The sequence below is a fragment of the Coregonus lavaretus genome (assembly GCF_964263955.1).
Source record: "Coregonus lavaretus genome assembly, contig: HAP1_SCAFFOLD_250, whole genome shotgun sequence".
NCBI lineage: Eukaryota > Metazoa > Chordata > Actinopteri > Salmoniformes > Salmonidae > Coregonus > Coregonus lavaretus.
In genome coordinates this window covers 432,023-459,123 of record NW_028161097.1, presented here as the reverse complement: position 1 = coordinate 459,123, position 27,101 = coordinate 432,023, and the positions used below count along the sequence as shown (strand labels likewise).

The window sequence follows — 27,101 nt, the reverse complement described above, 5'->3', positions numbered from 1 at the left end:
ACATTATTAGCTCAGAAAGTGTTTTGTATCAATAAATACAGCCGGGGAAAATTATTGGATATCAGAGCGGTGGTAACTCACCAGCATTACGACCAGGAATACGACTTTCCCGAAGCAGATCCTTTATTTGCTCTCCCCAGGGCAATTGAACTGATTCCAGCGGCTGACCCAAAACATCGCCGGCGGAGGAGAGGCACTCGGAGCGGCCTGCTGGTTCGACTTAGGAGGCGCGCACACCACCCACCGCTTCCAAGTATACTACTCGCTAATGTTCAGTCTTTGGTTAACAAGTTCGACGAACTCCGGGCAAGGATTTCTTTCCAGAGAGACATCAAGGCCTGTAACATACTTTGTTTCATGGAAACATGGCTCTCTGGGGATATTCTGTCGAAATCGGTCCAGCCAGACGGGTTCTCAGTTCATCGCACAGACAGGAATAAATATCTCTCCGGGAAGCAGAAGGGCGGAGGTGTGTGTTTCATGATTAACGACTCATGGTGTAATTGTAGTAACATACAGGAACTCGAGTACTTTTGTTCACCCGACCTAGAATATCTCACAATCAAATGCCGACCGTATTATCTCCCAAGATAATTCTCTTCGGTTATAGTCACGGCCGTGTATATCCCCCCTCAAGCCGATACCACGACGGCCCTCAAAGAACTTCACTGGACTTTATGCAAACTGGAAACCACATATCCTGAGGCTGCATTTATTGTAGCAGGGGATTTTAACAAAGCAAATTTGAGGACTAGGCTGCCGAAGTTCTATCAACATATCGACTGTTGTACTCGCGCTGCTAAAATCCTCGACCATTGCTATTCGAACTTCCGGGATGGTTATAAGGCCCTCCCCCGCCCTCCTTTCGGCAAGTCTGACCATGACTCCATTTTGCTCCTCCCTTCGTATAGGCAGAAACTCAAACAGGAAATATCCGTGCTAAGGACTATTCAACGCCGGTCTGACCAATCGGAATCCACACTTCAAGATTGTTTTGATCACGCGGACTGGGATATGTTCCGGGTAGCTTCCGAAAATAATTTAGACGAATACACTGAAAAGGTGACTGAGTTTATCAGGAAGTGTATAGGTGATGTTGTGCCCACTGTGACTATTAAAACCTACCCTAACCAGAAACCGTGGATAGATGGCAGCATTCGCGCAAAACTGAAAGCGTGAACCACTGCATTCAACCATGGCAAGGTGCCTGGGAATATGGCAGAATACAAACAGTGTAGCTACTCACTCCGCAAGGCAATTAAACTGGCAAAACATCAGTATAGAGACAAAGTGGAGGCACAATTCAACGGCTCAGACACGAGACGTATGTGGCAGGGTCTACAGACAATCACAGACTACAAAAGGAAAACCAGCCACGTCGCCGACACCGACGTCTCGCTTCCAGACAAGCTAAACACCTTCTTCACCCGCTTTGAGGATAACACAGTGCTACTGACGAGGCCCACTACCAAGGACTGTGGCCTCTCCTTCTCCGTGGCCGACGTGATTAAGACATTTAAGCATGTTAACCCCCGCAAGGCTGCCGGCCCAGACGGCATCCCTAGCCGCGTCCTCAGAGCATGCGTAGACCAGCTGGCTGGTGTGTTTATGGACATATTCAATCTCTCCCTGTTCCCACATGCTTCAAGATGGCCACCATTGTTCCTGTACCCAAGAAAGCAAAGGTAACTGAACTAAATGACTATCGCACTGTAGCGCTCACCTCTGTCATCATGAAGTGCTTTGAGAGACTAGTCAAGGATCATGTCACCTCTACCTTACCTGTCACCCTAGACCCACTTCAATTTGCTTACCGCCCCAATAGATCCACAGACGATGCAATCGCCATCACACTGCACACTGCCCTATCCCATCTGGACAAGAGGAATACCTATGTAAGAATGCTGTTCATTGACTATAGCTCAGCATTCAACACCATAGTACCCTCCAAGCTCATCATTAAGCTCGAGGCCCTGGGTCTGAACCCCGCCCTGTGCAACTGGGTCCTGGACTTCCTGACGGGCCGCCACCAGGTGGTGAAGGTAGGAAACAACATCTCCACTTCGCTGATCCTCAACACTGGGGCCCCACAAGGGTGCGTGCTCAGCCCCCTCCTGTACTCCCTGTTCACCCATGACTGGGTGGCCAGGCACGCCTCCAATTCAATCATCAAGTTTGCAGACTGCTTGATTACCAACAATGATGAGACCGCCTACAGGGAGGAGGTGAGGGCTCTGGGAGTGTGGTGCCAGGAAAATAACCTCTCACTCAACGTCAACAAAACAAAGGAGATGATCGTGGACTTCAGAAAACAGCAGAGGGTGCACCCCCATATCCACATCGACGGGACCGCAGTGGAGAAGGTGAAAAGCTTCAAGTTCCTTGGCGTACACATCACCGACAAACTGAAATGGTCCACCCACGCAGACAGTGTGGTGAAGAAGGCGCAACAGAGCCTCTTCAACCTCAGGAGGCTGAAGAAATTCGGCTTGGCACCTAAAACCCTCACAAACCTTTATAGATGCACAATTGAGAGCATCCTGTCGGGCTGTATCACCGCCTGGTACGGCAACTGCACCGCCCGCAACCGCAGGGCTCTCCAGAGGGTAGTGCGGTCTGCCGAACGCATTATCAGGGGCAAACTACCCACCCTCCAAGACACATACAGCACCCGATGTCACAGGAAGGCCAAAAAGCTCTTCAAGGACATCAACCACCTGAGCCACTGCCTGTTCACCCCGCTATCATCCAGAAGGCGAGGTCAGTACAGGTGCATCAAAGCTGGGACAGAGAGAATGAAAAACAGCGTCTATCTCAAGGCCATCAGACTGTTAAATAGCCATCACTAGCACATTAGAGGCTGCTGCTGCCTATTGAAATCACTGGCCACTTTAAGAAATGGAACACTAGTCACTTTAATCATGTTTACATATCTTGCACTACTCATCTCATATGTATATACTGCATTCTATTCTATAATATTCTACTGTATCTTAGTCCATGCCGCTCTGTCATTTCTTGTCCATATATGTATATATTCTTAAATCCCATTCCTTACTAGATTAGTGTGTATTGGGTATATGTTGTGAAATTGTTAGATATTACTGCACTGTCGGAGCTAGAAGCACAAGCATTTCGCTACACCCGCTATAACATCTGCTAAACACGTGTATGTGACAAATAACATTTGATTTGATTTACTCAATCAGATCTGCTTTAGCTGACCTTCGCATAGCGGTTGTTTTGGTGTTGTTGGAGGTGGAACTGAGTTAGTGCTGTCAAATCCACAAGCGGCTCCTGGCGTTATACCTGAAGCGTGCGTTGCCATTGGCTGCACGGAGTCGCATGAACAGAAATCCACTGGGGGAGGGAGGGGTGTACTGGCTGCTATTGTACCTGCTTGTTGCGTCGTGTATCTTATCTATCTTAGTAATTAACCCCACATCTACTAATAAACGGGGACTATGCATAACCAAAACACGACTAAATCGTCTTCTTGTGTGAGTCTTAATGTGTGTAAAAGAAAAGCAAGCCAGTCCCAATTCGATCCCCTTGACCTTAACCCTTCAATGTTTGTATATCTGAACGGTCTGGATAGGTAGAACCAGGTCCCACCGTCTTGCAGATCTACCAACAAAGACGGAGACATTGAGGGTAAATAAAATTAGTACAAAATCATTTTATTGTTGGACTTGACAAATTAAAAACAATGTCACCTTAAATGAATATAACAATGACTGAATGAACTGGTCTGTGATACACTCTTCTTCTTTCACTGACAGAACAGTCCAACAGAGGGGAGTATCTCTATCTCTGGCTAGCGCTGGCGCTCGTGTTAGCGGAGGTGATAACTGCCGGGGCGGCGGGAGGGGCGGTGGCTTCTCTGTACTGCTGAGTCCAGCTCTGAGGATCCTGTCCATGGAGCTAACAGACAGGAGAGAGGACAGACAGGAGAGAGGACAGACAGGAGAGAGGACAGACAGGAGAGAGGACAGACAGGAGAGAGGACAGACAGGCGAGAGGACAGACAGGCGAGAGGACAGACAGGCGAGAGGACAGACAGGCGAGAGGACAGACAGGCGAGAGGACAGACAGGAGAGAGGACAGACAGGCGAGAGGACAGACAGGCGAGAGGACAGACAGGCGAGAGGACAGACAGGCGAGAGGACAGACAGGCGAGAGGACAGACAGGTGAGAGGACAGACAGGAGAGAGGACAGACAGGAGAGAGGACAACCTCAGTTATATAGCTACAGTGCCTAGTGAAAGTCTACACACCTTTGCAAAGTTTACATTTTGTTGCGTTACATTTCTAATCTAAAAAGAGATTAAATAAAGATCCCCCCCACCCCCCACAATCTACTCCACAATTTCAAAGTAAAATTAATTAATTTCAGAAAAATTCTATAAACTAGAAAAGTACACTTCCTGAAGAAAATGTGGTGTGTTTGCTGGTTTAAAGTAACACATTATAGCACTGGTTATAGATGAAAAGATTGATTGATTGAATGACTGGATATGATAAAATAGCCTGAACATGTGAAATTTAGTTTGGTGTATCTAGCTTAAAACAGTCCAAGAGTTACTGTTGGCAAGTTATTTTATGCAAATGTATATATCGTTATAGATCAATATTTTAAAATAATTTGAATTTAGGATAGCCTGAACATGAGAAAGTTGGTTTGGGGTCTCTAGCTTGAATGGTTCAGGAGTTACTGTTGGTGGGTTATTTGATGTAAATCCCATAGTTATAGTTGATAAAAGTTTTAAAGAATTTGAAGTAAGGATAGCCTAAAGGTTTTAAAGTTGTTCTTCTAGCTAGCTTAGCTGGCCAAGGACCGTTTTAAATAGCTATCTCTGTATGTCTATGGCTCTCATTCAAAATGTTCATTTATGCACTATAAATGGTATCAAACATCTGAATGCAAGTAATCTAAGTTGGGTCAGTCTAAACATCCCAATGTTGGTTTGGAGTTGATAGCTTCTAAGTTGGGTCAGTCTAAACATCCCAATGTTGGTTTGGAGTTGATAGCTTCTAAGTTGGGTCAGTCTAAACATCCCAATGTTGGTTTGGAGTTGATAGCTTCTAAGTTGGGTCAGTCTAAAGCTTAGACAGTGAAAGAGGCAATAGATCTAGATGTGTTTATTACCATTCAAGTCTATGGGCCATTTTTTGCCATTTAAATGCATTGGGAGCTCATTTACATATTGTTGTAATTCAAAAAGTTAAAATGCTGTAAAAAAATAAATAAAAATCCCAAGCAATCTGAGTTAGGTCAGTCTGGACATTTGGAAGTTGGTTTCATGTTAATATCTTAAATTGTTTTCTAGAGCGTGCAGAAGAAGTCAAATACTAAGTGTGTGGTCTGTAGTTGTGACCAGTAATTGTGGTCAGGAGTGGTATTGTGGTCAGTAGTTGTGGTCAGTAGTTTAGTGGTTGTGGTCAGTAGTTGTGGGCAGGATTGGTGTTGTGGTCAATAGTTGCGGTTCAGTAGATGTGTAGTTGTGGTCAGTAGTTTAGTGGTTGTGGTCAGTAGTTGTGGTCAACAGCTGTGGTCAGTAGTTGTGGGCAGGATTGGTGTTGTGGTCAATAGTTGCGGTTCAGTAGTTGTGGCTCAGTAGTTTTTTTAAACGTTTTTTAAAATTTTATTTCACCTTTATTTAACCAGGTAAGCCAGTTGAGAACAAGTTCTCATTTACAACTGCGACCTGGCCAAGATAAAGCAAAGCAGTGCGATAAAAACAACAACACAGAGTTACATATGGGGTAAAACAAAACAAAGTCAATAACACAACAGAAAATCTATATACAGTGTGTGCAAATGTAGTAAGTTATGGAGGTAAGGCAATAAATAGGCCATAAAATAGTTTAAGTAAAGATTCACCCATTTTGAATGTTATATTGTTTTTGTGCATCTCTGAGTGATGTTCTATTGATTCCCTGGGTCATTTCATGTTTTCATCTGTATCTGAGTTATTGGTGTTCAAGCACACAGAAATTCGGCCAGTATGACGTAGTGATAAAGCCGCTCTCGCTACACGAAGTTAATAGGAAGGAGAAAAAATAGATTGCGAAAACGACTATCACCAGATTTCAATACTGGACGACGTCATAACTCGGGAAGATGTCTTCTCTCGAAATGAGCCATTGGTCATATTTTTGCGATATTCCCACCTTGAGAAATATGTAATTTAAGAGGGTCTAGCACCTTTCTCCTATTTGTCTGCCTCTTCAGTCCAGGGTGCATTGCATGGTGCCGTTGCCAGAGATATTAGAGAAAGGAGACAGGAATCCCATTGGGCATTAATGGAGGAACGGATAACACCCCACCCAGCAGACTGTCGACCAATCGCGTTCATGTTGTCATGCTGTGTCACGCAATCCCTTCTCAAAGTCAGGGTATGAGTCGAGAAACATGCCTATTTTCCTCGAAAGGACGTAAATGTCACGATCCCAACGCTATACAATATTACAGATATCAAGTTAATTATTTCACATCTCTGAAAAGATGTATGATGTTGTACTTCTTGTTGACAAAATTCATGCTAATGTTGGGTTTTTGAGCTAGCGCCCAATTGACTCCCATTCACTCCTTGTCCCAGAATGCACTGCGCGGCACATTGACGTAGCATGGGAAAAGTACACAATGGGCGTTAATACAATTCCAATGGAGTTTCCCATTTCCTCAAAAGTATCTCTGCCATTGCAAATGTCAGACTCCACTCTGTGAGGCACATCGATCTGCAGGTTAAACATGGTGAGATTGTAGACTCCTAAATTGATAGTGCAGTTTTTTTAGGCGATTTTACAGCTAACTAGCTACTTCACATGCTGATATTGTCTTTGGTATTATTGTGTGTAGCTACGTTTGCTAGCTAGCCAGCCAGCCCATAGACAGCATTGCATTGTGGATTTTGTAGTCGACTTGAGCTGCTACAGATTTCCACATCAATTTTCACGTTGCTGCCAACCTTATAATGCCAAAATGAAACATTTGTTCACCAAAATAATTGTTCACATATTAGTGTTATTTAACACTGTAAATTATAGGAATTAGTAGTTTTGGTTGGATTTTCCCTTCAATTATGTGTATGCTTCAGTAGTTTTGAGGGTCAGGAGTTTTGTGGGTCAGGAGTTGAACAAAGTGCGATGAGAAGTTATCGAGTGAAGTATGAAGCGAGTGATCGGAGGAGGAGCTTCTCTCTATCCAATCAGAGGGGTACACCCCGCCCTTTTCTTTACAGACAGGCAAACTAGCCAGTTGAGTTATTTAGAGCCCATAGCACGATCCTGAGAAGGAGGACGAAGCAAGTAGGTAGAGCCCTGAACAGGCATTCATTTTAAGCCCTACCCATGCCCTCGACGTTCAGGCCCTACCCTACCCTGGCCCAATTGCTTCTGCCAAATTTAAGGCAAGGTCCTGCTGAAACCAGAAATAACTTCCTCCGTTAGTAAATCCATTAGCTGCTCCTGTCTGTCTGTCTGTCACCCGATCGCTCCCTGCCACAGGCAGCTCGTTCTGCCTGCTCATGGCGGCTCGGAGGGAGTTTCCATAGCAACGGTTCCCAGTTGGGCTGCTCTGCTCAATGAAGAGAAACGGCGCCTACAGAAAGTGTTCACACCGCTTTTTCCACATGTTGTTGTGTTTCAGCCTGAATTTAAAATAGATTAAATTGAGATTGTGTCACTGATCTACACACAATACCCCATAATGACAGTGGAATTTTATTTGTAGACATTTATTAAAATTAAAAACTGAAATGTCTTGAGTCAATAAGTATTCAACCACTTTGTTATATTAAGCCTAAATACGTTTAGGAGTAAAAATGTGCTTAGCAAAGAGCATAATAAGTTGCACGGACTCATTCCGTGTTCAATAATAGTGGCTAACATGATTTTTGAATAACTACCCCATCCCTGTACCCCACATATACAATTATACAGTGCATTCGGAAGGTATATAGACCCCTTGACTTTTTCCACATTTTGTTATGTTACAGCCTTATTTTAAAATGGATTCAATTGTTTTTTCCCATCAATCTACACACCATACCCCATTATTACAAAGCATAAACAGGTTTTTAGAAATGTTATCAAATGTATTTAAAATAAACTGAAATATCACATTTACATAAGTATTCAGACCTTTTACTCAGTCCTCTGTACTTTGCTCTGTTCATCTTTCCCTCGATCCTGACTAGTCTCCCAGTCCCTGCTGCTGAAAAACATCCCCACAGCATGATGCTGCCACCACCGTGCTTCACCGTAGGGATGGTGCCAGGTTTCCTCCAGACGTGACGCTTAGCATTCAGGCCAAAGAGTTCAATCTTGGTTTCATCAGACCAGAGAATCTTGTTTCTCATGGTCTGAGAGTCTTTAGGTGCCTTTTGGCAAACTCCAAGCGGGCTGTCATGTGCCTTTTACTGAGGAGTGGCTTCCGTCTGGCCACTCTACCATAAAGGCCTGATTGGTGTAGTACTGAAGAGATGGTTGTCCTTCTGGAAGGTTCTCCCAACTCCACAGAGGAACTCTAGAGCTCTGTCAGAGTGACCATCGGGTTCTTGGTCACCTCCCTGACCAAGGCCCTTCTCCCCCAATTGCTCAGTTTGGCCGGGTGGCCAGCTCTAGAAAGAGTCTTGGTGGTTCCAAACGTCTTCCATTTAAGAATGATGGAGGCCACTGTGTTCTTGGCGACCTTCAATGCAGCAGAAATGTTTTGGTACCCTTCCCCAGATCTGTGCCTCGACACAATCCTGTCTCAGAGCTCTACGGACAATTCCTTCGACCTCATGACTTGGTTTTTGCTCTGACATGCACTGTCAACTGTGGGACCTTATATAGACAGGTGTGTGCCTTTCCAAATCATGTCCAATCAATTGAATTTACCACAGGTAGACTCCAATCAAATTGTAGAAATATCTCAAGGATGACCAATTGAAACAGGATGCACCTGAGCTCAATTTCGAGTCTCATAGCAAAGAGTCTGAATACGTATGTAAATGTAATATTTCAGTTTTACATTTTTAATAAATTTGCTAACATTTCAAAAAACCTGTTTTCGCTTTGTCATTATCGGGTACTGTATGTAGATTGAGGGAAAAAATGAATTTAATCAATTTTAGAATAAGGCTGTAACGTAACAAAATGTGGAAAAAGTCAAGGGGTCTGAATTTGTGGACAACTACAAATACCTAGGTGTCTGGTTAGACCGTAAACTCTCCTTCCAGACTCACATTAAGAATCTCCAATCCAAAGTTAAATCTAGAATCGGCTTCCTATTTCGCAACAAAGCCTCCTTCACTCATGCTGCCAAACATGCCCTCGTAAAACTGACTATCCTATCGATCCTTGACTTCGGCGATGTCATTTACAAAATAGCCTCCAACACTCTACTCAGCAAATTGGATGTAGTCTATCACAGTGCCATCCGTTTTGTCACCAAAGCTTCCATATACTACCCACCATTGTGACCTGTATGCTCTCGTTGGTTGGCCCTCACTACATATTCGTCGCCAAACCCACTGGCTCCAGGTCATCTATAAATCACTGGTCCTCTGTAGCTCAGCTGGTAGAGCACGGCGCTTGTAACGCCAAGGTAGTGGGTTCGATCCCCGGGACCACCCATACACAAAAATGTATGCATGCATGACTGTAAGTCGCTTTGGATAAAAGCGTCTGCTAAATGGCATATTAAATTAAATTAAATGTTAATAGCTAAATAATGTGTTTTATCTGTTTGTTGTTGACTTTTATATAAATGCAGAATTTGTAAGCTAAGCTGACATATGGAATTGTTTTAAGATACTATGGATCATTTGACTATTTGAGTTGGAATTTTAGGACCCCTTTAGGTCTCCCCAAAATAATAATAAATAAATATATATATATATATAGAGAGAGAGAGAGAGAGAGAGAGAGAGAGAGAGAGAGAATTTGGCATTTACTACTATAGACCAGAGAAACCTATTGAACACATTCATTAATGTCAAACAGGAGGCGGCAGTGTCTCACCTGTCCAATGAACTCCAGTACTTTGACCTTTGACACCTCCATGTCCGCCCTCTGACCCCAACGGAACTCAAACTCCAACGGCTCCGTGTGTGGAATTCGCACATACTCCAGATACCTACACACAAGTTTAGTCTATTCATTTGACGGGGAGTTGAATCATTTGACGGGTAGTTGAATCATTTGATGGGTAGTTTAATCATTTGATGGGTAGTTGAATCATTTGATGGGTAGTTGAATCAATTGATGGGTAGTTGAATCAATTGATGGGTAAAAAGTATTTAGAGAAATACCAGAGGTCCAAGAATAGATCAGCACATTTTATAAAGTCGACTACTCAGTCAGTCTCTGGTTATCACACACAGATACAGTGAGGGAAAAAAGTATTTGATCCCCTGCTGATTTTGTACGTTTGCCCACTGACAAAGAAATGATCAGTCTATCATTTTAATGGTAGGTTTATTTGAACAGTGAGAGACAGAATAACAACAACAAAATCCAGAAAAACGCATGTCAAAAATGTTATACATTGATTTGCATTTCAATTAGGGAAATAAGTATATGACCCCTTCTCAATCAGAAAGATTTCTGGCTCCCAGGTGTCTTTTATACAGGTAACGAGCTGAGATTAGGAGCACACTTTTAAAGGGAGTGCTCCTAATCTCAGTTTGTTACCTGTATAAAAAGACACCTGTCCACAGAAGCAATCAATCAATCAGATTCCAAACTCTCCACCATGGCCAAGACCAAAGAGCTCTCCAAGGATGTCAGGGACAAGATTGTAGACCTACACAAGGCTGGAATGGGCTACAAGACCATCGCCAAGCAGCTTGGTGAGAAGGTGACAACCGATGGTCCGATTATTCGCAAATGGAAGAAACACAAAAGAACTGTCAATCTCCCTCGGCCTGGGGCTCCATGCAAGATCTCACCTCGTGGAGTTGCAATGATCATGAGAACGGTGAGGAATCAGCCCAGAACTACACGGGAGGATCTTGTCAATGATCTCAAGGCAGCTGGGACCATAGTCACCAAGAAAACAATTGGTAACACACTACGCCGTGAAGGACTGAAATCCTGCAGCGCCCACAAGGTCCCCCTGCTCAAGAAAGCACATATACAGGCCCGTCTGAAGTTTGCCAATGAACATCTGAATGATTCAGAGGAGAACTGGGTAAAAGTGTTGTGGTCAGATGAGACCAAAATCGAGCTCTTTGGCATCAACTCAACTCGCCATGTTTGGAGGAGGAGGAATGCTGCCTATGACCCCAAGAAACCATCCCCACCATCAAACATGGAGGTGGAAACATTATGCTTTGGGGGTGTTTTTCTGCTAAGGGGACAGGACAACTTCACCACATCAAAGGGACGATGGACGGGGCCATGTACCGTCAAATCATGGGTGAGAACCTCCTTCCCTCAGCCAGGGCATTGGAAATGGGTTGTGGATGGGTATTCCAGCATGACAATGACCCAAAACACACGGCCAAGGCAACAAAGGAGTGGCTCAAGAATAAGCACATTAAGGTCCTGGAGTGGCCTAGCCAGTCTCCAGACCTTAATCCCATAGAAAATCTGTGGAGGGAGCTGAAGGTTCGAGTTGCCAAACGTCAGCTTCGAAACCTTAATGACTTCGAGAAGATCTGCAAAGAGGAGTGGGACAAAATCCCTCCTGCCAACAAGGGTTTTGCTACCAAGTATTAAGTCATGTTTTGCAGAGGGGTCAAATACTTATTTCCCTCATTAAAATGCAAATCAATTTATAACATTTTTGACATGCATTTTTCTGGATTTTTTAGTTGTTATTCTGTCTCTCACTGTTCAAATAAACCTACCATTAAAAGTATAGACTGATCATGGAGTGGAGAGAGACTCACCTCTGACGGACAAACTCATCAGTAACGACCTTCTTCACGTCTCCAAAGATTTCGTGTCTCTCCCTGGGGGGGGGGGGGGAAATCACAACAGTTAACACACAGATCATCCTTTAACCTTTAACCTCACTCCACAGCTTGAATGTCTTTCTGTGGCGCAACTGGACATAAGTACGTGTGTTTGAGAAGCAGAGGATGGAACCCAGTGACGGGCCGGGACGGTGAAGGAAGAAGCAGAGGATGGAACCCAGTGACGGGCCGGGACGGTGAAGGAAGAAGCAGAGGATGGAACCCAGTGACGGGCCGGGACGGTGAAGGAAGAAGCAGAGGATGGAACCCAGTGACGGGACGGTGAAGGAAGAAGCAGAGGATGGAACCCAGTGACGGGCCGGGACGGTGAAGGAAGAAGCAGAGGATGGAACCCAGTCACGGGCCGGGAAGGTGAAGGAAGAAGCAGAGGATGGAACCCAGTGACGGGACGGTGAAGGAAGAAGCAGAGGATGGAACCCAGTGACGGGCCGGGACGGTGAAGGAAGAAGCAGAGGATGGAACCCAGTGACGGGCCGGGACGGTGAAGGAAGAAGCAGAGGATGGAACCCAGTGACGGGACGGTGAAGGAAGAAGCAGAGGATGGAACCCAGTGACGGGACGGTGAAGGAAGAAGCAGAGGATGGAACCCAGTGACGGGCCGGGACGGTGAAGGAAGAAGCAGAGGATGGAACCCAGTGACGGGCCGGGACGGTGAAGGAAGAAGCAGAGGATGGAACCCAGTGACAGGCCGGGACGGTGAAGGAAGAAGCAGAGGATGGAACCCAGTGACGGGACGGTGAAGGAAGAAGCAGAGGATGGAACCCAGTGACGGGCCGGGACGGTGAAGGAAGAAGCAGAGGATGGAACCCAGTGACGGGCCGGGACGGTGAAGGAAGAAGCAGAGGATGGAACCCAGTGACGGGCCGGGACGGTGAAGGAAGAAGCAGAGGATGGAACCCAGTGACGGGCCGGGACGGTGAAGGAAGAAGCAGAGGATGGAACCCAGTGACGGGCCGGGACGGTGAAGGAAGAAGCAGAGGATGGAACCCAGTGACGGGACGGTGAAGGAAGAAGCAGAGGATGGAACCCAGTGACGGGACAGTGAAGGAAGAAGCAGAGGATGGAACCCAGTGACGGGCCGGGACGGTGAAGGAAGAAGCAGAGGATGGAACCAAGTGACGGGCCGGGACGGTGAAGGAAGAAGCAGAGGATGGAACCCAGTGACGGGCCGGGACGGTGAAGGAAGAAGCAGAGGATGGAACCCAGTGACGGGCCGGGACGGTGAAGGAAGAAGCAGAGGATGGAACCCAGTGACGGGACGGTGAAGGAAGAAGCAGAGGATGGAACCCAGTGACGGGCCGGGACGGTGAAGGAAGAAGCAGAGGATGGAACCCAGTGACGGGACGGTGAAGGAAGAAGCAGAGGATGGAACCAAGTGACGGGCCGGTGAAGGAAGAAGCAGAGGATGGAACCCAGTGACGGGCCGGTGAAGGAAGAAGCAGAGGATGTAACCCAGTGACGGGACGGTGAAGGAAGAAGCAGAGGATGGAACCAAGTGACGGGCCGGGACGGTGAAGGAAGAAGCAGAGGATGGAACCCAGTGACGGGACGGTGAAGGAAGAAGCAGAGGATGGAACCCAGTGACGGGACGGTGAAGGAAGAAGCAGAGGATGGAACCCAGTGACGGGACGGTGAAGGAAGAAGCAGAGGATGGAACCCAGTGACGGGCCGGGACGGTGAAGGAAGAAGCAGAGGATGGAACCCAGTGACGGGCCGGGACGGTGAAGGAAGAAGCAGAGGATGGAACCCAGTGACGGGCCGGGACGGTGAAGGAAGAAGCAGAGGATGGAACCCAGTGACGGGACGGTGAAGGAAGAAGCAGAGGATGGAACCCAGTGACGGGACGGTGAAGGAAGAAGCAGAGGATGGAACCCAGTGACGGGCCGGGACAGTGAAGGAAGAAGCAGAGGATGGAACCCAGTGACGTTTCGGGACGGTGAAGGAAGAAGCAGAGGATGGAACCCAGTGACGGGCCGGGACGGTGAAGGAAGAAGCAGAGGATGGAACCCAGTGACGGGCCGGGACGGTGAAGGAAGAAGCAGAGGATGGAACCCAGTGACGGGCCGGGACGGTGAAGGAAGAAGCAGAGGATGGAACCCAGTCACGGGCCGGGACGGTGAAGGAAGAAGCACAGGATGGAACCCAGTGACGGGCCGGGACGGTGAAGGAAGAAGCAGAGGATGGAACCCAGTGACGGGCCGGGACGGTGAAGGAAGAAGCACAGGATGGAACCCAGTGACGGGCCGGGACGGTGAAGGAAGAAGCAGAGGATGGAACCCAGTGACGGGCCGGGACGGTGAAGGAAGAAGCAGAGGATGGAACCCAGTGACGGGCCGGGACGGTGAAGGAAGAAGCCGAGGATGGAACCCAGTGACGGGCCGGGACAGTGAAGGAAGAAGCAGAGGATGGAACCCAGTGACGGGACGGTGAAGGAAGAAGCAGAGGATGGAACCCAGTGACGGGCCGGGACGGTGAAGGAAGAAGCCGAGGATGGAACCCAGTGACGGGCCGGGACGGTGAAGGAAGAAGCAGAGGATGGAACCCAGTGACGGGACGGTGAAGGAAGAAGCAGAGGATGGAACCCAGTGACGGGCCGGGACGGTGAAGGAAGAAGCAGAGGATGGAACCCAGTGACGGGACGGTGAAGGAAGAAGCAGAGGATGGAACCCAGTGACGGGCCGGGACGGTGAAGGAAGAAGCAGAGGATGGAACCCAGTGACGGGCCGGGACGGTGAAGGAAGAAGCAGAGGATGGAACCCAGTGACGGGCCGGGACGGTGAAGGAAGAAGCAGAGGATGGAACCCAGTGACGGGCCGGGACGGTGAAGGAAGAAGCAGAGGATGGAACCCAGTGACGGGACGGTGAAGGAAGCTATACTGCTAAGCTACACACACTTACCCTGGATCAACTCTCAGCTTCTTCAGTGTGTTCCACACCATACCTACAAACACAAAGCATGATGGGACATCTCAGTGAGGGGGGGGACATCAATAAGTGGGGTGGACAGACAGGAATTGGAAAATATTTATTTTTTACAAAAATACAGTTGTGGCCCCCTATTTTGCCCCAAATTGGCTACACTGGTGTCAGAAGTGGGATAGGGCCAACGGAACACTCACTCTCCTTGACCACACCCCCCTTCATGAAGACGATGCTGAGGATTACGAAGAGTAGACCGGTCTTTGGATTACTGGGACTCCTGTATATACACACATACACACACACACAGGTAAACATCCATATATGTAGCCTTGTACAAGAAATAGTAGTGTTTCTGTAGGGAGACAGCTTGATGTACAGTACACCCCCTGGACAGGACACTAGTCCATCTCCTGTTTCTGTAGGGAGACAGCTTGATGTACAGTACACCCCCTGGACAGGACACTAGTCCATCTCCTGTTTCTGTAGGGAGACGGCTTGATGTACAGTACACCCCCTGGACAGGACACTAGTCCATCTCCTGTTTCTGTAGTGAGACAGCTTGATGTACAGTACACCCCCTGGACAGGACACTAGTCCATCTCCTGTTTCTGTAGGGAGACAGCTTGATGTACAGGACACCCCCTGGACAGGACACTAGTCCATCTCCTGTACTGGGGGAGGTGGTTCTCCCACTAGCTGCTCCACACAGTGACTCAGTGACCTACATGTTGAGAGGTTCAGTGACCTACATGTTGAGGGGTTCAGTGACCTACATGTTGAGAGGTTCAGTGACCTACATGTTGAGAGGGTCAGTGACCTACATGTTGAGGGGGTCAGTGACCTACATGTTGAGGGGGTCAGTGACCTACATGTTGAGAGGTTCAGTGACCTACATGTTGAGGGGTTCAGTGACCTACATGTTGAGAGGTTCAGTGACCTACATGTTGAGAGGGTCAGTGACCTACATGTTGAGAGGGTCAGTGACCTACATGTTGAGAGGGTCAGTGACCTACATGTTGAGGGGGTCAGTGACCTACATGTTGAGGGGGTCAGTGACCTACATGTTGAGAGGTTCAGTGACCTACATGTTGAGAGGTTCAGTGACCTACATGTTGAGGGGGTCAGTGACCTACATGTTGAGGGGGTCAGTGACCTACATGTTGAGAGGTTCAGTGACCTACATGTTGAGGGGTTCAGTGACCTACATGTTGAGGGGTTCAGTGACCTACATGTTGAGGGGGTCAGTGACCTACATGTTGAGAGGTTCAGTGACCTACATGTTGAGAGGTTCAGTGACCTACATGTTGAGAGGTTCAGTGACCTACATGTTGAGGGGGTCAGTGACCTACATGTTGAGAGGTTCAGTGACCTACATGTTGAGGGGGTCAGTGACCTACATGTTGAGGGGGTCAGTGACCTACATGTTGAGAGGTTCTCCCTCCAGCTGCTCCAGTTTGTTGATGAGGATGTAGATGTGGTTCTTAGAGTCGATCTCCACCAGCTTCAGCCCAAACACCGTCTCAAACACACGGCCTACCCTCTTTATTATCTCAGGGTAGATGTTCCTGTAGTCCTTCACAACATGTTTCACTATGTCTGGAGAGAGAGCGAGAGGGGCAGAGAGAGAGGGGGAGAGAGAGAGGGGGAGGGGCAGAGAGAGAGGGGGAGAGAGAGAGGGGGAGAGAGAGAGGGGGAGAGCGAGAGGGGGAGAGAGAGAGGGGGAGAGCGAGAGGGGGAGAGAGAGAGGGGGAGAGACAAGATCAAATCAAGCTTTATTTATACAGCACATTTCAGACATTGAACGCAACACGATGTGCTTCACAGGTCAAAAACGAATAAAAACAATGAAAATAAAAACTAAAATATTCAAATATGTCCACAGTGTCGGCCCCCATCAGGTTCTCTGTCAGGCTATACCAGAGGCTGGGGGCATAGTAACTAAAGGCTGCCTCTCCATGCCTCTTGGTCCTGGGTTTGGGATAGTTAAAACGCCAGTGCCAGAGGACCTGAGGGACCTACTGGGTACATAACTTAAAAGCATGTCTGCATGTATTGGGGTGCACAATCGTGGATTGATTTAAAAACCAATAGAAGAATCTTTAAATTAATTCTAAAACTCACAGGCAGCCAGTGCAGAGACCTTATAACCGGTGTAATGTGTGCTCTCCGTCTGGTCTTGGTCAGTACCCGTGCTGCAGCATTCTGTATGTTTTGCAGTTGACCAATGGCTTTCTTGGGTAGACCAGACAGGAGAGCATTACAGTAGTCAAGCCTGCTTGTAATAAAAGCATGGATGAGTCTCTCTGTATCAGCCTGAGAGAGAAACGGCCGCACCTTGGCAATGTTCCTCAGGTGGTAAAAAGCTATTTTGGTCACATTCCTGATGTGCGATTCTAAATTGAGTTCAGAATCTAAAATAACACCTGGGTTTTTACCTGATGTTTTATCTTTATTGCCTGTGAATTAAAATCTGCGGCCAGATTCTCTCTCTGTGCTTTGGCTCCAACTATAAGTACCTCAGTCTTGTCTTGATTTAGCTGGAGGAAGTTGTGAGCCATCCAAGCGTTTAAATCACTAATACAGCCTAATAATTTATCCGTGGAGCTAAAATCCTCTGGAGACACAGAAATGTAAAGTTGTGTATCGTCTGCGTAGCAGTCACAATCAATGCTGTGCTTTCTGATAATGCTGGCAAGGGGTAACATACAGTGCATTCAGAAAGTATTCAGACCCCTTCACTTTTCCCACATTTTGTTATGTTACAGCCTTATTCTAAAATGGATTAAATTACAATACCTCAATTTACACACAATACCCCATAATGACAAAGCGAAAACAGGTTTAGAAATATTTGCTAATGTATTACAAAATTAAAACAGAAATACCTTATTTACATAAGTATTCAGACCCTTTGTAATGAGACTCGACATTGAGCTCAGGTGCATCCTGTTTCCATTGATCATTCTTGAGATGTTTCTAAAACTTGATTGGAGTCCACCTGTGGTAAATTCAATTGATTGGACATGATTTGGAAAGGCACACACCTGTCTATATAAGGTCCCACAGTTGACAGTGCATGTTAGAGCAAAAACCAAGTCATGAGGTCAAAGGAATTGTTCGTAGAGCTCCGAGACAGGATTGTGTCGAGGCACAGATCTGGGGAAGGGTACCAAAAAATGTGTGCAGCATTGAAGGTCCCCAAGAACACAGTGGCCTCCATCATTCTTAAATGGAAGAAGTTTGGAACTACCAAGACTCTTCCTAGAGCTGGCCGCCCGGCCAAAATGAGCAATTGTGGGAGAAGGGCCTTGGTCAGGGAGGTGACCAAGAACCCGATGGTCACTCTGACAGAGCACCAGAGTTCCTCTGTGGAGATGGGAGAACCTTCCAGAAGGACAATCATCTATGCAGCACTCCACCAAGAATGAACGGAGCAAAGTACAGAGAGATCCTTGATGAAGTCCTGAGCGCTCTGGAGCAGGTTCACAGACTGGGGCGAAGGTTCACCTTCCAACAGGACAACAACCCTAAGCACAAAGCCAAGACAATGCAGGAGTGGCTTCGGGACAAGTCTCTGAATGTCCTTGAGTGGCCAGAGCCTGGACTTGAACCCGATCGAACATCTCTGGAGAGACCTGAAAATAGCTGTGCAGCGACGCTCCCCATCCAACCTGACAACCTGATAGAGCTTGAGAGGATCTGCAGAGAAGAATGGGAGAAGCTCCCTAAATACAGGTGTGCCAAGCTTGTAGCATCATACCCAAGAAGACGAGGATGTAATCGCTGCCAAAGGTGCTTCAACAAAGTACTGAGTAAAGGGTCTGAATACTTATGTAAATGTCATTTCATTATTTTATACATTTGCAAAAATTTCTAAAACCTGTTTTTGCTTTGTCATTATGGGGGTATTGTGTGTAGACTGATGAGGGGAAAAAACGATTTAATCCATTTTAAAATAAGGCTGTAAAAGTCAAGGGGTCTGAATACTTTCCGAATGCACTGTATATTAACTGAACAGTACCGGACCGAAAATCTAACCTTGTGGAACACCACGTGATATGTATTTTCTCTGAGTTATGTTCACCAAGGGTGACAAAAAACTCGACTGGTTAAAAAGGTCCTAAACCAAATTAGAATTGGACCGGAGAAGCCAACCACCTCTCCAGTCTGTCCAGAAGGACATCATGGTCAACAGAGGCCAACCCACCTCTCCAGTCTGTCCAGAAGGACATCATGGTCAACAGAGGCCAACCCACCTCTCCAGTCTGTCCAGAAGGACATCATGGTCAACAGAGGCCAACCCACCTCTCCAGTCTGTCCAGAAGGACATCATGGTCAACAGAGGCCAACCCACCTCTCCAGTCTGTCCAGAAGGACATCATGGTCAACAGAGGCCAACCCACCTCTCCAGTCTGTCCAGAAGGACATCATGGTCAACAGAGGCCAACCCACCTCTCCAGTCTGTCCAGAAGGACATCATGGTCAACAGAGGCCAACCCACCTCTCCAGTCTGTCCAGAAGGACATCATGGTCAACAGAGGCCAACCCACCTCTCCAGTCTGTCCAGAAGGACATCATGGTCAACAGAGGACAACCACCTCTCCAGTCTGTCCAGAAGGACATCATGGTCAACAGAGGCCAACCCACCTCTCCAGAAGGACATCATGGTCAACAGAGGCCAACCCACCTCTCCAGTCTGTCCAGAAGGACATCATGGTCAACAGAGGCCAACCCACCTCTCCAGTCTGTCCAGAAGGACATCATGGTCAACAGAGGCCAACCCACCTCTCCAGTCTGTCCAGAAGGACATCATGGTCAACAGTGGCCAACCACCTCTCCAGTCTGTCCAGAAGGACATCATGGTCAACAGAGGCCAACCCACCTCTCCAGTCTGTCCAGAAGGACATCATGGTCAACAGAGGCCAACCCACCTCTCCAGTCTCTCCAGAAGGACATCATGGTCAACAGAGGCCAACCACCTCTCCAGTCTGTCCAGAAGGACATCATGGTCAACAGAGGACAACCACCTCTCCAGTCTGTCCAGAAGGACATCATGGTCAACAGAGGCCAACCCACCTCTCCAGAAGGACATCATGGTCAACAGAGGCCAACCCACCTCTCCAGTCTGTCCAGAAGGACATCATGGTCAACAGAGGCCAACCCACCTCTCCAGTCTGTCCAGAAGGACATCATGGACAACAGAGGCCAACCACCTCTCCAGTCTGTCCAGAAGGACATCATGGTCAACAGAGGACAACCACCTCTCCAGTCTGTCCAGAAGGACATCATGGTCAACAGAGGCCAACCCACCTCTCCAGTCTGTCCAGAAGGACATCCTGGTCAACAGAGGCCAACCCACCTCTCCAGAAGGACATCATGGTCAACAGAGGCCAACCCACCTCTCCAGTCTGTCCAGAAGGACATCATGGTCAACAGAGGACAACCACCTCTCCAGTCTGTCCAGAAGGACATCATGGTCAACAGAGGCCAACCCACCTCTCCAGTCTGTCCAGAAGGACATCATGGTCAACAGAGGCCAACCCACCTCTCCAGTCTGTCCAGAAGGACATCATGGTCAACAGAGGCCAACCCACCTCTCCAGTCTGTCCAGAAGGACATCATGGTCAACAGAGGACAACCACCTCACCAGTCTGTCCAGAAGGACATCATGGTCAACAGAGGCCAACCCACCTCTCCAGTCTGTCCAGAAGGACATCCTGGTCAACAGAGGCCAACCCACCTCTCCAGTCTGTCCAGAAGGACATCCTGGTCAACAGAGGCCAACCCACCTCTCCAGAAGGACATCATGGTCAACAGAGGCCAACCCACCTCTCCAGTCTGTCCAGAAGGACATCATGGTCAACAGTGTCGAATGCAGCACATAAATCCAAGAGGACAGAGAGCTGTTTGGCATCTGTGTTGGCTCTAAGATAATTTACCACTTTAACTAAGGCTGTCTCTGTGCTGTGGTGGGCCTGAAAACCAGATTGGATTTTTTTTTATAAATACAGTTGGCACTAAAAACATTTTTTAAACCAATTTCTCCAGAATTTTGCTTAAGAATGGAAGGCTGGGGATAGACCAAAAAATTGCTAAGAGCTGAAGAATCTAGATTACTTTTCTTCAGAAGGGGTTTCACTATTGCAGTTTTTAGTGCAGTGGGGAAAGTGCCTGTGAACAGGGAGTGATTAACAATAGCTTGCACTTCTTCAGATATGCAATAAAAAACTGTTTTGAAAAAGGTGGTGGAAATCGGAGCGAGGAGGCATGTAGAAGGCTTAAATTGTGATATATCACTTTCCTGAGCATGTCTGTGTCAACCAGGGAAAATAAATCCATAGTGCCTTTGCGTGGTAGGCTAGGGCACATATCAAACTTCTCATCAGGTGTTGCGTGACTGATACCCAGCCTGATGTTGGTTATCTTAGCTCTCAAATATGCCGCAAACTCATCACATTTAGATGTGGAGGAAAGTTCACATAGGTTTGAGGAGGTAGGATTTATCAGGCCATTAATGGTCGAGAAGAGCATTTGAATGATTAGTGATGAAAGAAAGAAAGAAAGAAAGAAAAGGAGCCCTATCAGACAACAGCAAAAAAATTGGCTTTTTACCAAATACCGTACGACAGACCACGTATTCACCCTGCACACCCTAATTGACAAACAAACCAAAACGAAGGCAAAGTCTTCTCATGCTTTGTTGATTTCAAAAAAGCTTTTGACTCAATTTGGCATGAGGGTCTGTTATACAAATTGATGGAAAGTGGTGTTGGGGAAAGAACATACAACATTATAAAATCCATGTACACAAACAACAAGTGTGTGGTTAAAATTGGCAAAAAACACACATTTCTTTCCACAGGGCCGTGGGGTGAGACAGGGATGCAGTTTAAGCCCCACCCTCTTCAACATATATATCAACAAATTGGCGAGGGCACTAGAACAGTCTGCAGCACCCAGCCTCACCCTACTAGAATCTGAAGTCAAATGTCTACTGTTTGCTGATGATTTGGTGCTTCTGTCACCAACCAAGGAGGGCCTACAGCAGCACCTAGATCTTCTGCACAGATTCTGTTAGACCTGGGCCCTGACAGTAAATCTCAGTAAGACTAAAATAATGATGTTCCAAAAAAGGTCCAGTTGACAGGACCACAAATACAAATTCCATCTATACACCGTTGACCTAGAGCACACAAAAACTATACATACCTCGGCCTAAACATCAGCGCCACAGGTAACTTCCACAAAGCTGTGAACGATCTGAGAGACAAGGCAAGAAGGGCCTTCTACGCCATCAAAAGGAACATAAAATTCGACATACCAATTAGGATCTGGCTAAAAATCCTTGAATCAGTTATAGAACCCATTGCCCTTTATGGTTGTGAGGTCTGGGGTCCGCTCACCAACCAAGAATTCACAAAACTGGGACAAACACCAAATTGAGACTCTGCATGCAGAATTCTGCAAAAACATCCTCCGTGTACAACGTAAAACACCAAATAATGCATGCAGAGCAGAATTAGGCCAATACCCGCTAATTATCCAAATCCAGAAAAGAGCCGTTAAATTCTACAACCAACTAAAAGGAAGTGATTCCCAAATCTTCCATAACAAAGCCATCACCTACAGAGAGATTCAATTGGAGAAGAGTCCCCTAAGCAAGCTGGTCCTGGGGCTCTGTTCACAAACACAAACAGACCCCACAGAGCCCCAGGACAACAACACAATTAGACCCAACCAAATCATGATAAAACTAAAAGAGAATTACTTGACACATTGGAAAGAATTAACAAAAAATTGCCCTAAACAGAGAGTACACAGTGGCAGAATATCTGACCACTTTGACTGACCCAAACTTAAGGAAAGCTTTGACTATGTACAGACTCAGTGAGCATAGCCTTGCTATTGAGAAAGGCCGCCGTAGGCAGACCTGGCTCTCAAGAGAAGACAGGCTATGTGCACACTGACCACAAAATGAGGTGGAAACTGAGCTGCAAAATGTATGACCATATTAGACACACATATTTCCCTCAGATTACACATATCCACAAAGAATTTGAAAACAAACCCAATTTTGATAAACTCCCTTATCTACTGGGTGAAAAACCACAGTGTGCAATCACAGCAGCAAGATTTGTGACCTGTTGCCACAAGAAAAGGGCAACCAGTGAAGAACAAACACCATTGTAAATACAACCCATATTTACATGTATTTATTTTCCCATTTGTACTTTAACTATTTGCACATTGTTACAACACTGTATATATACATAATATGACATTTGAAATGTCTTTATTCTTTTGAAACTTCTGAGTGTAATGTTTACTGTTAATATTTATTGTTTATTTCACTTTTGTTTACTATCTACTTCCCTTGCTTTGGCAATGTTAACACACGTTTCCCATGCCAATAAAGCCCTTACATTGAAATGTAATTGAGAGACAGAGAGGAGAGAGATCAACAGTAAGATGCCTATGATTTATGACAGAGCTATTTGTCCTGAGTACTGTTGGTCCTGGGGCCTCTGTAGAGTTAGACTGTTCCCCTGAGTACTGTTGGTCCTGGGGCCTCTGTAGAGTTAGACTGTTCCCCTGAGTACTGTTGGTCCTGGGGCCTCTGTAGAGTTAGACTGTTCCGGAACCTCACTCCCCAGCTTAAAATGTCTCCACTCGCACTACTGAATTTACTACTGTCTGATTGGCTCCTGTCTGATTGGCTCCTGTCTGATTGGCTCCGGTCTGAGTGGACTGATCCATTGTGGAGGACGTGGGGATGGCACAGTCCATCACTAAGACGTGCTACTGAAATTGCATATGGTTATACTATGTAAGAACAATGGTACAACACAAATAAAAATCACATTATAACAAATGCGCTTTCTCCCTAGTATGTGCATAATAGCAAAGTTAACCAGCATATTGGTGTTGAGATCAATACGGCAGCAGCAGAGTTAGGAGAAAACAACCCTTGCCTTAATTGTCTAAGAAAAGTGAGGAGAGAGGAAACCCCAACTTAATTATGTATATAATCAACAGCCTAACTTAAATGGGCCTGGCTTTATAAATCATCCATATACAGAAATAAGACAGATCCTGCTTCTGTTGCCTGTTTGAGTGTTTGTTTAATAGCCTGATGATTCCGAGCCTCAAGCAACAATTTCACAAATTCTGCTGTTTTTAATCTTAGCTGTGTAATAAAAGGCTTTACACTTTTAGAACACGGTATTATTGGAACACGGTATTATTAGAACACGGTATTATTAGAACATGGTATTATTGGAACACGGTATTATTAGAACATGGTATTATTGGAACACGGTATTATTAGAACACGGTATTATTGGAACACGGTATTATTATTGGTGTGAATGGGTGGTCCTCTGTAGCTCAGCTGGTAGAGCACGGCGCTTGTAACGCCAAGGTAGTGGGTTCGATCCCCGGGACCACCCATTCACAAAAATGTATGCACGCATGACTGTAAGTCGCTTTGGATAAAAGCGTCTGCTAAATGGCTTATTATTATTATTATTATATTATTATTATATTATTATATTATTAGAACACGGTATTATTTATTATTTATTTTGTCTACACTGTTACAAATTGTCCAACATTTTATATTTATGATAATAACCGTCCTTTTCCCCTGATCGCCTTCTTGTTCTTATTATTATGATCATCATTATAATAATAAGTCATGTCACTATCATTAGCAGGCTTAGTATAACCACCATCGAGCTGTAGGCCTAGAGCGCATCCTGTTTAGTCTTAATACCGTAACTTACTTAGGCCCATATCTAAATACTTATATAGGCTACTGTATCAATCATCGTTCATGTCGTCACACAGCAATGCAATCAAGCATTTAGAATAGAACAATAGAGTGACCATTGAATAATGAGCGTTAACAATAAATAGGCCTAAACCATTCCATTTTGGAAATTGCATTCACGAATGAATGCGACCGTTTTTAGTCTTTGCTGTAATAAAGGCTTTACACATTTGTTTTACAACAGACTCTCTGGTACACTTATGATTTATTTAGTGTTGTTTACATTGTTCCAAACGGTGAGAAAAATGATATTGTAATCTAACAGCACCTGTTTGGAACACATAATATGCAGCAGAGCTGCTCCTTACCTTCTTGTTCTTGATTTCCAGTATTAGTCAACTAGTCACATTTATCCCACACATCTGACTTTCCCTTTACCTCCTGAGCAACCAGTAAACATTCCCCCGTTTCCAGTTTATTTGTCATGTCCTCTTCATCCATTTTGCTGTCATGTGTTACGGTGTTCAGAGTTTGCTATAACTCATTTATTGATGTGATTATGATATGCTATAGGTCAGGCCCTATTGGTCATGTTCATGTGATGCATACATGTGTCACGTAAAGCGAGGGTTGAGGGAATAGGAAATGTTTTTCCTAAACAAATGAGGGATTTCGGTAACAGAACGTTTTCAGTCAGAAATGGCTGTAGTTACGTTGCAGCTTCAGCAACACGGACAGCGCGATAAACACTGTTGATGTTGTGTGGTGGTCGCTGCAGCAGGCAGGAGAGAGAGACGACGGGTGCTAGTCATAGTCACTCGCGTTGTTTTTAAACACAGCAAGTCTGAGCCCGGCCCGGCACAATCAAATCCTCTAGTCATTTGTGTGTCTTTTAATTATTTCATCAATTGGTGCACTTAAAGCATCATACAAGCTCAGTGCATATAGTTGATTTGATTAAAACACATAGGATGTGTCTATTTATGGAAAAATACATGTTTTAAAATTTGAACAGACGACTCTTGGTCAACCAAGATTTTTTGGGGGTCGGATACAGCCCTAATTGAATTAGTACCTTTTCGTTGGCACAACTGGCTAAGACATTGTTTATCAAGCAGAGGTAGTTGGGGCACAGTAAGGGACCATGAAGGCAGTTGTAGTGTTTCGTCAGCTCCTACCTGCTCTGCGGATGGGGATCTTTTTCTGGTCCTTAACGAAGATGAACTGGACCACCTCAGCTGTCTAGGGAAAGAGAGAGATGGATATGAGGATGTGTGTGTGTGTGTGTGTGTTTGTGTGTGTGTTTTACCTTCAGGTCGACCTGAGCAGGTGTCACTCTGTCCAGACCCTTCTGTACCTGAGACGTACTGGGCTGGGTGAAGGACGGGTCATCCTCATCATCACCTACCAACGCCTCCAAACGCTGGGACTCACAAAGACAAAGACACCAGCATCATCATCAGAAAGGGATGGATAGAGGGATTAGGGTTTTTTAGAGAGAGGGGAATGATGGAGGTATAGAGAGCTAGGGATGGAGGGAGTATGTTGTTAGTTACCCGTGCTCCTTTGTTCTGGGAGCTCTGTGTGTTGGATGCTCTCTTTCTCTGAGACATCACGGCTCCGACTGAGGTGAAGTGGGAAAACAATATCAACAACAACACAAGTGTATCCCCTTCATCTGTCAACTAATGTTAGCTACTAGCTATCTGGCTGGCGTAACGTTAGCTAGCTAGCTAGTGATGGACACACCAAAGCCAGCAAGCTAGCTACCGAAACAAACTGGACAAAATTAGTGTAAAAGAGTTTATCAAAAGCAATCTAAAATGTTGTATTTAAGCCGAGAAAACAGAGAAAATTATTACCGCTAGTAACGTTAGCTTGCTATTCACTCACGGAAAGACTGTTTAGAAACTTCTTCCGCTTCTCAAACTCCCGCTTGGCGAGACGCATGTTGATGACGTACATTCTTCTTATTTTTCCAAAAATGTATATAACTAAACCCAGATAGACCACCACCTGTCGTTTCCAATGGGAACAATGAGTCATAGTGGGCGGAGCCAAGCACGAGTTAGCGAGATTCTATTGGCGCGTTCTAGCATATATCTGCATATTTCCGTTAGGGAACGCCTACTCTGTGAAGTGCGCGTGTGAAATAACACAATTCGCCTTTGCACTCCTTCTAAACAAGTCCACAAAACTTAGTCCACTCTGTTCATAACAGATTATAGTTTTGGGAACAGAAAACTGTATTGAAATCAAATGTTTAATCGATGAGAAAATTTGCAGAATTTCGGCCAAAATCCATCTCGTTCTATCTTCTCCCACTGCCGGCCAGTGGGCTTCCTCTCACTACCATATTTGGCAGTGAGGGAAACGCCAAGCGGATGCTTCACGTTTATACATCCTGGTGAAATATCTGTTTCATTGTTCTATCT

At 45.9% G+C, this 27,101-nt stretch overlaps 1 protein-coding gene across 4 annotated transcripts; it reads right to left on the bottom strand.

The window, feature by feature from the left end:
- Positions 1-3,659: 3,659 nt before the first annotated feature.
- LOC311121104 (non-structural maintenance of chromosomes element 3 homolog) lies at positions 3,660-26,619 on the bottom strand. 4 transcript variants are annotated; one of them, XM_084195632.1, is made up of 10 exons: positions 26,529-26,619; positions 26,223-26,290; positions 25,976-26,095; positions 25,845-25,908; positions 16,316-16,490; positions 15,092-15,171; positions 14,871-14,913; positions 11,886-11,948; positions 10,012-10,126; positions 3,660-3,924 (listed from the first exon to the last, which is right to left on the bottom strand). In XM_084195632.1, the coding sequence occupies exons 2-10, from the start codon at positions 26,277-26,279 to the stop codon at positions 3,808-3,810; spliced, it is 834 nt and encodes a 277-aa protein (XP_084051758.1). In that variant the 5' UTR covers positions 26,280-26,290; positions 26,529-26,619; the 3' UTR covers positions 3,660-3,807. The 4 variants fall into 4 exon arrangements, with proteins under 4 accessions (XP_084051758.1, XP_084051760.1, XP_084051759.1 ...); XM_084195634.1 differs by having other exon boundaries at positions 25,976-26,089; XM_084195633.1 differs by having other exon boundaries at positions 26,560-26,612.
- Between the last annotated feature and the right edge of the window lie 482 nt (positions 26,620-27,101).